The sequence below is a fragment of the Orbicella franksi genome, chromosome 9 (genome assembly GCF_964199315.1).
Source record: "Orbicella franksi chromosome 9, jaOrbFran1.1, whole genome shotgun sequence".
NCBI lineage: Eukaryota > Metazoa > Cnidaria > Anthozoa > Scleractinia > Merulinidae > Orbicella > Orbicella franksi.
In genome coordinates this window covers 18,986,877-18,999,117 of record NC_138153.1, presented here as the reverse complement: position 1 = coordinate 18,999,117, position 12,241 = coordinate 18,986,877, and the positions used below count along the sequence as shown (strand labels likewise).

General features: G+C 39.0%; 1 protein-coding gene across 1 annotated transcript; it reads right to left on the bottom strand.

Annotated features, from left to right (window-relative positions):
* Window position 1: 1 nt before the first annotated feature.
* On the bottom strand, window positions 2-12,215 carry LOC145497614 (electron transfer flavoprotein-ubiquinone oxidoreductase, mitochondrial-like). The gene is made up of 14 exons (XM_081477434.1): window positions 12,081-12,215; window positions 11,897-12,001; window positions 11,616-11,768; window positions 11,123-11,199; window positions 9,071-9,152; window positions 8,149-8,267; window positions 7,313-7,390; window positions 6,570-6,716; window positions 5,322-5,387; window positions 3,814-3,888; window positions 3,616-3,666; window positions 2,584-2,676; window positions 1,823-1,991; window positions 2-1,288 (listed from the first exon to the last, which is right to left on the bottom strand). The coding sequence occupies exons 1-14, from the start codon at window positions 12,124-12,126 to the stop codon at window positions 720-722; spliced, it is 1,830 nt and encodes a 609-aa protein (XP_081333560.1). The 5' UTR covers window positions 12,127-12,215; the 3' UTR covers window positions 2-719.
* Between the last annotated feature and the right edge of the window lie 26 nt (window positions 12,216-12,241).

Sequence of the window (12,241 nt, the reverse complement as noted above, 5' to 3'; positions counted from 1 at the left end):
CTTTCAACAAGAAACATTTAATTTTCTAGTAAAAGCCATGAACTATTCTGAAAATATTTTAGTGTACATTACCAGTGCATCACATGTCTATTAGAAAGCGGTTAAAACCGTTATTAATTTAATTCCACAATTAAAACTTAAGGAAAAACATTTGCCGTTTCCTTTTTGACAAAATTTTTTTCTTAGCGCTTCCCCGAAAATTCGAAAACTTACACTTTAAAAAAATTCCACAATTAAAAGCTAACCTCGTTCTAAACTAAGTGACGCCCAGACATTTTCTTAGCGATGCCACGAGGCGGTTCTTAGTATGTCTTATTTCCTCAGAAGATGGTGGAAGACACGCGGTAACAAACACGACGAGTCCTTCGCGCGATTCGCGCGCTTCGTTAGCGATATTCATCCATAATACATACTCAGCATTTTTCGTGTAAGAAGGAAGCGTCAACTTAAGAGATAATCTGTTTGGCATAGTCGCAAAGTTTCTTTTCGATGTGGGAATCAAACGCTATTTAAAAACAAGCAACTTAAGAACGACGCGAGCCCAGTCAAACGTTATTTGCTATCTCGAGCTCCATTGGTTGTTTTCTCGGCCAGTTTCCTTTCGCTTGTTGTAGAAAGCTGCAACACTCCGGCAATAATTTCAGGATGTGAGCTTTCTAAAACCAAAGCGACGGTAAAATGTTCGAAGAGAAGCGAAACAGCTCTCCATCTGTCCACCATCACATTCCATTGTAAGCCGGTCCCCCTCCCCCCTCCGGGACAACCCAGTTAATATTCTGACTCGGGTCCTTAATGTCACAAGTCTTGCAATGAACACAGTTCTGTGCATTGATCTGCAACCTCATACCATCGCCATCCTCCTTGGGAACATACTCGTACACCCCCGCGGGGCAAAACCTCTGCTCGGGGCCGTCATAAATCGCGAGGTTCCTATTGACCGGTACGGAGTCATCCCGGAGAGTCAAATGTGCCGGTTGATCCCCCTCGTGATTTGTACCGCTCAGGGCGACGGAAGACAACAAATCAAAGCTTACTTCCCCGTCGGGTTTAGGATACTCAATCGGCTGACATTCTTTGGCGGGCTTCAAGTGCTCCGCGTCAGATTTGCTGTTTTTCAAAGTCCATGGCTCCTTGCCGCGGAAGATGTAGTAGAAAATGCCCGTGTACAGCATGGTGCCATAAAGACCCAAGGGGCTGTGAAATGAGGGCCTTATATTGCGCACGCTTTGAATCTCTTTCCATACCCAGCTCTCTCGCAGCCGTGACTCGTAGGATTCCAGAAAAAGACCTAAAACAGAAGAGTTCAAGTTTACGAGCCACACCCTTTTCAAAGGTTCTTACAAGCTGTAACACATCTTAACTTTGATAACAATGAAATTCAGTAAAATTCTGACCATCACAACCAAAGTCAGAATCAAGATTGATTTAATTCCACTTCGTCGTGTACGACAACATCACACGGAGCACACAACAGTTGAAGGATTGAACTTATGACTTTTGGGGAACAATCTGAACACATTTACAAAGTTACTTTAAAGCGAGTTTCTTGTTGTCCTCTTTCAAATCCAAACACACGTCTACCAAAAACCACGATTTCCTTACAGAATCCACAAAAAAGATAATTTCCATGCAGATATTTTGCTCCCTATTCGCGTTTTGTTTGGGTATTTACTTTCACCGAGCCATGTACCAAAGGCAACATGAGTTCAATTAACGCGCAGTATGAGTATGAGTACGAGCCATGATCCCTTCTGAATCTAAAGAACAATCTCGTTAAGTGAAATTAAGGGAATCGCTTAAAAACAGCCATCAAATCGCTTACCTTCAGTAGCAGAGGAGAAATTCTCGTCAGTAATGGCTTCAAACGCGCATTCAGCAGCTAGCATCCCAGACTTCATTGCAGTATGAGTCCCCTTGATTTTTGGAACGTTCATGAATCCGGGACTACAGCCGGCAAGAAGGCCACCAGGGAACGCCAGTTTGGGAATACACTAATCAAACACAAAACAGGAAGCTAGATTTTAGCCTGTGAACAGGCTCCCGGCGAGGGGGGCGGAGGAAATGGCGAGCTAAACGGCGAGCGAAACGAGACGAGCGTACCCAGGTCATGTTTTCCTCCCCAGACCGGACTTTTTCCTCTCCGATAGCTCCGCTCGCCTGTGTTTTGTACGTCCTATAACCCTTTAATCAGGAGCCTTTTCACAAGCTAGCTAGATTTAAGTACTGGAACAAGCAGTGCTGGATTGTTTAGATTCTTGTCGTGTCTGAGTAATTTTCTGTAGGTCATGAAGCTATTTTGTGTTACAAGTACAAAAACACAGTTTCGTCTTTGAAAAGACACGTATTAACGTGTATCTTCAGTTTTGTTTCTATTTGGTAGTGAAGAGCAACTCATTTTTGCAGCAACCATTTCACCAACAAATCTATTAATGCACTGTATACTTGAATACCTGAACCGAATGAACCGACTAGGAGATTATAATTACACCCCGCTGGATGAAGGACACCTTTAGTGCGTTCCACAATGGTGACATAAATGACCCAATCAAAAGGGGCTAGGGATGCCTGCAAAATTGTTCCTACCTGAAAGCCACCCTCATTAAGTGCCCTTGCACCATAAGCTATACGTTTGCCTCCTTCAAATGTAGGTTTCACTGACGGGTGATGCTTGAAACGCTGAATCATAAACACACATAAATATCAACAGAATGAGCAATGTTATTCCATGGCTGTATCATCTTTACCCATCCCAGTTCCTTGAGTCACACGATATAAATTAGCCCCAAACTACAACTCTATAGTTCTATTATGGCGCAATCTCACACAACAAAAATATTATCTTTCAAACGCACCTAAAACAAGTCTGTTTTTTTGGGGGGGGAGGGGGGGGGAGGGAGGAACCCGCAGGATTTCAGTTTTTAACTTCTGTGCAATTCCGAATAGCGTGATTACTTTTGTTTGACTTTGAAAAGTTAATTGTGCCTCGACCAATCGGGTGGTATACAAATTCACAAAGATAGATACTGTAAGGGTTTGGGGTGTTTACTTCTCACCTCTGATTGACTCCCGGAGATTGACTTTCCTTAGTGATACAAAATAACTCTACAAATAATTCTAACACTTTCTAATTTGTACTGTAACTGAAACTTTGTTGACCCACATGGGCTCTTTGAGGCATAACTAAATAAGCTTATCAATAAACTATAAAGTAATAATCTTTCAGGCGCTCAATCCACATAGGAAAAAAGATGGTGGCTGTACATTTTACCACAATACCATGCGAACCTTACACAGCCTGCAAAGTACAAGGGAAGCCATATTTTGTTGCAATATTTGTCCCTGTCCTAACGACATTGTGTATGCCAGGTTGAAGATTTTAGAACTTTTCTATACATTTTTATGAGCGTTGTTAAAGTTTCGTGGGCTAAGAATAAATGGGTAAATGTACCAGTTGGCATCTTTTTTCTTACGGAGGATTCACAAACCTCTCCAGTGTGAAGATGCATCCTAAGCATTGTTTCCTACCAATAGTCTTTTGTATTTGAACAATGCTTACAAGACATCTAAATCTAAAAGACCTTTGTGAATCTGGCCCCACAACTATAAACAGTTTACCTGGAATTCTTTGAAAGGGTACAAATACGGATTGCTGTAGTCTAATCCAATCTAAAATGAAAGACATGTTATACATCATACCAAGAATTTACTGCAAGATACAGGTGAAACAAAACAAGCATTACACCTTCAGAAACCTTACTAATAGTGATTCGATGTGTTGACTGAAGAAGGATTCAACACCCATCAAGCACTCACCACAAAGCCAACGGCAACTAAAGGAGAATCTTCATTGAGGTGGTACAGAAATGAGCCCCCATATGTATCCTTATCCTGTAGAACAAGGGAATTCAAATTCAGTTAAGGTGATTCCTCACATTTGCATCGCGCATCTTTACTGTGCATAATTTATGGCGTCATTAGCACGTGTTCGTGCACGCAAACATTGAAAACCTTGCGGATTTGCCTGAATATTGAGCTCTGTCAGTTGAAAAATGGCTCTAGCTCACCAACGAGCATGGGGACCCCACCTTTTTTTCCAGTCATTGTAATCAACTAATCATAAGCTTTGCATGAGAAAAGACTGATCTAATTTCTATTGCTGAAAATTGAATAAATAAGGAAAATAGCAGATACACTGTGGTCTTTTCTATTTTACAGTTTGACAACCATGTCAAGAAATTTGGTTCAAACTTTTAATCAAGGTTTAACTTTCTGTCCGAATCAAACTTAAAATGTTTATTTGTGTCCGACGCAATGTATTGACTGTAGTTTAATGCATGTTCTCATGAGTCTGGGCTCACAAAGATTTCACAATTACTAGAATGCGTTCTTATAATAAGCATTAAATAATCCCAAGATGGGGCATTTTCAATACCTCACTGCTCTTTAATGAGCATGGGCACCTCCCTTTTCTATTTGAAAGTTGAAGTTCTCATATGATAAATATTCAGTGGACAAAGTTTGAACAAAAATCTATTGTCACTTTTATTTCAGAGGAATTACCTTAAATAACACTTTCTAAGTGAACTCCAAACTCACCCCGGAAATAAAAAGTAATGCAACATATGGTTAAGAGAGTTTGGCTTGGGGGGCATACAGATGAGTGACATTTCATGAGGCTAACACAAGGTCATGACCATGATAATATCAACTGTTAGCAACCAGTTCGGAAGAAGTACAATATAAAGTTGAGGTAGTTTCACTCTGCCTCCGGCTAAATATCCCATACTACTGAAGGGTATCCCAGTCTCTGTACATAGTATTATGCAACAAGAAGTATTTCAACCCCTCCCCTCACCCCTGTGGATGGAATGCTAGTCAATCATAAATTGAGATGTTACCCCTAGTTTAAATTTGCTCAGCCCTGTCAAAATATTCAGTAGTAGTAGGCAGGAAAACACATGTAGTAGGCAGTAAGTGTCAGATGTCATGTGCATCCATTATTACTCAGGATCAGTGAACTCCAGTGTGAATTAACTAACAGATAATTTACTATACGCAGGAGAATTGCCAACTGCCATCACATTTTGACGGGGCTGTTTTCTGGGTAGAGAGAGGCACTATGACAATAAGGTGTCTTTCCTAAGAACACATCATAATGACCAAAGTCATGGCTTGCATGCAGACCAGTCAATCTAGACTATGGCGCTCTCCAGAGCCTGGCAGATGGCAGCACTGAATTCTTCGATGCAGCATATTTCTTTCCCATCCGACTGTCGACCCAAGAGCATATTTTTTTTAATTTAAAAATTTACCAAACCTACCAAAGGCCAGCCAACAGTGTGCTCCACCCGTCCTGGATGATGTTTCTCTGGTGCTACTTCCCAAAGCTACAGCAACAAAATATGTAGTAGAATGCTATTATACTGATCCGTATATATAAGCCTGCTCAAGTTATTTGATAACATTAAAACCATCTATTTGGATACCTGTTCAAATGAACGAGTTCAGATGACGAGTCCTCATTCTATTCACTCCTGACCCGACTATTTATTTTTAAATTGGACAGTAAGAAGTCCTGACAAATGTCTTGACACATCCCAACAAGGTCAGCTAACTGATCTGACAAATGAACAGAAAAACTTCTGATGATTTGCAAAGGCTCCCGTATTTTGACCAGGCAATGTCTTTTGGAATTCCTAGTTAAGGACGTTTGTGCTAATTCTTTCTGTGTATCCTTACTGCGCACGCAAATTCGCATGCCACATCATACATCGAGTGCACACTAAGTAATAAAATGAACAATGATAGGGCAGATGGCCATTGCTATAGCTTTGCCTGGATTTAACGATCTTGGACGTTCCGTGACCCCTATGTTTCTTTTGATGGATCATTTTCTCTACCAATTTTCTACGTTTAGTGAAAAGATGAAAATCTATCAACTAAAAGTTTGAATTTTTTACAAAATGCACGATCGAACTCCGTTCTTTTTAGCTCTTTGTTTATCTGTGTAGCGGTTCAAATGCCTCTTGAAGGGTTAAGTTTTGTGAAAACGTCGACAACATTTGGAATTATTTACCCAACAGACCCAGATCATTTGCCTCTGTTGACTAACCTTCAATATTTATAAAAATAAATCTCTGTAGACCATGCTAAATAACATGCGCCAATTTTTTAAAATCATGGTAATTTTCCACATGCTTTATCTCTGAAATGAAGTCGGTGACCCCCAATTTTTTTTTTTTTTTTTTTTTTTTGCATTTCTGACTGCAGTAAAAATTTTTAAAAAATCTATTTACTGAAAAATTTTTGCACGAACGTCTTTAAACCCTTGCCATTAGAACTGCTTACAATAGGAACCTGTTGTCTGCTTCTAATTGCACATGAAGGTAATGGTAAAAAATCAAAGGCAAACATTAGTTTGGATGCAGTAAATTTGCATTATTACACTTGGATGACTGGGTGGTATTTTGGAGGTCTCCTTGCCCTATTAAAATTGTTGACATGGCATATACATCGTTTTTTTTATTTTTGCAAATGAAATAAATGATGATGAAATAAATGAGGGTTACCTCTTTGAGTCCAATTGCATATGTTTGTGGATCACAGTTCTCTCGCAGGTTGAATTTCTTGTACAGGTTCTTAGCAAGATGGCCGTGGCATCCTTCACCAAATATAGTCACTTTAGCATGGAGTTCCATGCCTCGCTCAAATGTGGGCTATGAAAGAAGCATAAGTTTATTAACCCAAATTTTCAAACAGAAACTGTTTTGATGGCTTTTTAGATTAAAATCATATCACAGTAAAGCAGCCAGTGTCATCATCTTGTTTTCTTTTTCAAGGGGTAATATAAGGTCCAAACAAACTTAAGGCCTAAGGCTTTGTTCAACTGGATATCAATCGCAATGTCTCATGCTGCACATGTTGTATACGCATTTGTTCCAAATATATGTATCAGGGGTTTCAATAAAGGCTAGGCACTGGGCAAATTGACCAGCTGTGAGGATGACTTTGCCTACCTGGTTTGACCTTCTAGAGGAATGTTTTTCATGTAGAAAAGTTCAGTTCAAAAACTTTTGCCTGCTTCTTAAACCTAGTTACCCTCCTGCTGAAAACTGTTAATCAAATCCCTGTGTAGTCTTCATAAATATAATCCTTCATTTTAATTAATAGATACAGTATTGCATGCAGGTTTACACTGCCCTATGGAAACACAAGAAAACCACATTGACATAAGACCTCTTACAAAATGGCCAAACAGCCAATACGAAAGTGTTATGGAAATAACAAATGACAAAGCAAAATAGTTCACCACCTTTGGGGAACCGTCTTTGTGGATTCCAACATCATTTGTGGCAATACCTTTTATACTGCCATCTTCATGGTAAAGGACCTAAAAAAGCAGAGAATGTTTTAAAATAAAGCTCAGGTATAAATTCTTAACTGTACTAATAGGCCCTTTGCAGCTGGGGTCACGTGACCAAATTTTTCCTAAAAATTTTTTGTATTATGGGCTATAACTAAAAGAATGCCAGAAATGGAAAGAGCGCATCGAAAATACCAAAATGGCCAAGTTTGAGGCCCCAGGAAAAAACGATCAGACCATCATAAAATCTCATTCTCTGATGATGGGGGCCTCAAACTTGGCCATTTTGATATTTTCGACATGCTTTTTCCATTTCTGGCATTCGTTAAGTTATAGCCCATAATTTTATGAAAAGTAGGTCACGTGATGGCTTAGCTGCAAAGGGCCTATTTGTCATGACATTTTGACTTAATGGAAAGGAACATGAACCAGATAAGGGAATGCCGGCAATAGAACAGGAATGAAGTCCATTCAGTGCCATAACCAATTGGATCAATATTTATTCTAAGTGGTAAATTCAGGGCTTGACAAAAGTGTCATTCAGTCATCCAGGACAACTCTAAGAGATTAAATTCCTGCCAGGCAAGAAAATTTTCATTGTCACTTGCCCAATGGGCAACAACCCATTATGTCATCAGCAAACTAAATTAAGAAAAAAGTAACTGAAGACTTGCCCAGGGTAAGGAAAATTTGAGAGCTGCTTGTCTGAAAGGCTTCCTAGAATTCAATTTTTTGGAGCCCTAGGTAAATTATAACAATTATTTATCAGACACTAATTCACTTACTTCACTAGCTGCATATCCAGGATAGATTTCCACTCCTAAAGCTTCCGCCTGCTCACCCAACCAACGAACAAAGTTACCAAGCCGTACAATGTAGTTGCCATGGTTGTACATAGGTAATCCTGTTGAAACAGAAGCACAACAATAAGGCCTTGTTTGCTTATTGCGGAAGGGGAGGGGGTGACGTGTTTATTTCCCACCCCTATCTGAATTTCAAACCTTCTCAGATCAGGTTGCTCTGGTAAAAACATCACTGTCAATATTACAACAAATGTCAACAAGTTAATCATCATTTTATAATCAGCTTCCATGTTGCTTCCATCAGCTTCTGATTGTATCACATGCAGGATTTTACCCCAAGGTTATCCCAATAAAATGCTGTATAATTTTCCCATTCCTCAAACAACAAACTTTTAAATAGAAAAATTAACAAATCAAATGTGGTTTAGCGTGGCCTGTACTCTTATTGACAATGATACGTGTCTTCACAGTGATCAAAATGCTGTGGACTCACGAGACACACATGGACTCACATGACAGGCATCGTTGTTGATAAGAGTACAGACCACACTAAACCACATTCCATTTATCAATTTTGCCGCAACATCAATGCTTTCAGAGCGCGAGCTGAAAAACATATCGTGTGACACATTAACGTGAGCAGCGTTGTCCCGACTCTTATCGAGAACTGCAAATTAGCTAATCAGATCACGAGATTAGTAGCAATTGTGGTAAAAAAAAGGCCTTTACATTTGTTCCAACAGTCTCAGCAAGGTCAACTCAAACAAACTCTTTTGCTTCTACACTCCTCCCCTCCCCTCCCCCCCCCCCCCACCTAATTTCTAAAATTCCACTCTAAGGCAATTGGACATAACACATTTTATTGGGAAGGCCAAGCTGTTTCCAAACACTTATCACATTGTACCTGGCAGTATGGGGACAGGAATTCTTCCCTTCTCTGTTAGTATTGCAAATTTGTCCTCCTTTACAGGTGTATCAAGTGGTGCCTAACAAAAAAAAATAGCAGTGTAAGTGAAAGAGTAAAAACATTCATTTACAATGCAAATTTCACTGTTCGAAGATTAAAATAAGCACAATTAACATTTACTGTGAAACTCAGAGAACTGTAATCAATCCAAATATATATGGAATGTTATTGTTATTACCTTGCAGAGATTGAAACATTGTGCCTTTTTGTCTCCAAATTTTATTACAAAATCCTTTCCTGAGAAATTGCTCATTACTGTTATATTTGTGTACATAGCAAGGAGAAAGCCTAAGTAAACCGCACACAGCAACAGTAATTTGGTTTATGGTTTTGAGGTCCTCAACTTGATCAGGGCTCAGAATAATTTTCGGACCGTGGCTGGTCATGTTGACCAGCCAAAGTAATTTTAGCTCGGTCATGTCTTGTTTCTGACCGGTCAAGATATTTTAAAAAAATTTATATAATGTTGGCCTAATTAAACCCACAAATATAATTTGTTTGTTCCAGTCGTTGCTAGACCGTTTAAAATTGGCCTACTACAAAGAAAAGCTTAAAACTTAACCAAAGACAGCCTTGGCAGGGCTCAGCAGCTCTATGAAGTGGCACACTCTCAGTGGAATTCTTGCCACCTGCCAAAGATAAAGTATTGAATGGATGCATATTTGATGAAACTTTGAATTTTTCGTTCGGTATATTGAATTCCATGAGCTGTTGTTTTGATGTTCTACAAAGTATTTATGTCCGTCAAAACGTAAATGAAACCAAACATGAATCAGCAGATCCTAATTTTGGACTTCAGAAATAACTGGGTGAACAAATATAGCCAAAGAAGAAGTTTCTGTTTGCTCGATTCTTACCCGTGCAAACACACAACACTGAAATCATCGCGTCGCTACGAATACAGCTACAGTTACACAACAAGAGTTGAGAAGTTTCTTAATGATGTGACTAAAATTAAGTTCTAAAGTGTAAGCCATAAAAAATGTAAACTCTGTTGTAGTCATATTAGAGAGAGTATCATTCGAAAGATTTTACCAACCAACGAGTTGAGAGTGTCTCAAATTTCATTTGTGAACAAAATAACTTTACAGATACAGATACTGATGTAAAGGCCTTCAGCATTTTTGTTGGTACATAATAATTTTCATCTGTTATGTAACAGTAACTTATCAGTTGGTTCTAAATTAGATACTGGGTTCGTGCTCAATGTTACATTTACAGCTTGATGGAAACAAAGCAGACTGCAAAATGCGTGTTTTGATGTCCCAGACTTCCGTTGTGTCTAAGTTGGAAACAACTTGACAATCAAGCGAAAAGTTTTGTTTTAGTGTCTTGTTCGTCGATTTTTGTGCAGTGAAAGTGAAAGAAACGACAAATATCTTGACATCTGTAGAGCAATACCTTTGAAATATATGCCAACAAAGAGAGGAAGGCAAATCTAAAGCGTCACAAAAAGCTGAATCTAATCGGATTCTTTGTCATATGGAAAACCTCTGCTGTTCGAAAGGCTGAATAGTTTTGAATTCTGAATTGGAAACGGCTGCCATCCTTAAAGATGAAAATATATTTCCAAAGGATAGCAGCAGTTGTTCGAATGGCTGAATATTTTTCTGAACGGATAACCCCAGCCATTTGAATTGCATTCCTATCGATCTTGAATGCATGACAAACAGCAAGCAATGGATTTTTAGCCATTCCAACAGATACGCGTTGGTGTATGTTTTCGTGTGAGAGGCCATAATAGAAAACAGAATAACAATCTAAGATTTACAGTTGAAGATTTGATTGTTTATTCAAGAATGAACAACGTGACCATCTCAACATGACATGACTGGCAAGTTAAGTTTTTGGCCGGACATTGTCCGTTGACTAGCCATTATTTTGAGCCCTGTTGATTGTGATTGGTCAGTACACAATGACCTGTCAGAATCAAATCACATGTTTTCTACATATAACTTTAACTGTACATAATTCAGGTATTTCCCTTACCCCTTTGTCCTTCCAGTCAGGGATAAGCTCATTAAGAGCTCGTGGTTCAAGACAAGCTCCAGAGAGAATGTGTCCACCTAAAACAAGTTGAACAGGCATAGCTTTTACGGTGATTGAATAATTGTGATGAAACTCAGAGAACTTTCTTCAACACTTGTGAAGAAATTGCCCAATTATATGACTCAGTAACTTTTCCAAGACTGGGAAATAAACAGTATAATCACTGTGAGGCGAAAATGCATGTTAACTTGAATTAATTCAGAAGAGGTGGATAGGGGGCGTGCGTTGTCACGCAATCACATTTATGTTATGTCATCACCTTGGCCAAAAAAAAACGTTCTGTTTGTGGCGACTCTTAAGAAGCAAAACTGAAAAATTACAAGTTCAAGTTATCTAAGACAGGAAATTAAATTTACAAACGAACATAAAGTTAGTTAACAAACGGGACGTGTTCGATGGATCGACAAGAAAAAGTAAGAGGAAATTCTCTCACCGATTTCCGAAGCTTTCTCTACGAGACAAACTCTAATTTCTTTCCCATTTTCTTCTGCCAATTGTTTCAGTCTGATTGCTGCAGATAAACCAGCTGGACCTCCACCAACTATAACAACATCGGCTTCATCTGAAAATCTTTCCATTTCCACATCTTCAAAATAAAAAAAATCTGAAACTTAGCGGCAAAAGTTAGTGTCCAAACTTCCTGTCAGACTCAAATTCAATATATCTACTGGAAAATAATCTTTGAATTATGAGATATTATACTTCAGCTTATACCTTTCCATCTCGGATCAGTTTCTCGAGGTACAATCGTGTAATGAGTAGTGATTTTCGGCACGGATTCACTTGAATACAGGCGATTATATAAGAGAGGACGCAGGGCTGAAAAAATAAAACAAGTGGCAAGGTAAAGATAGTGACCGATAGGAACATATAGAAGTTGAAATTAACAAGTGCACACCTCTCTGCCCACTTCTGCCAAGACTCAAGAGTCGATTTTTCCACATATGTGCTGGAAAACTTGCGACAACCTCAGAGATGAAAGAACTACATAGAATTCGTAGATACAAATACTACACGACTACACGCAACACTCCAAAGGTCAAACTTTCGCGCGTAGTC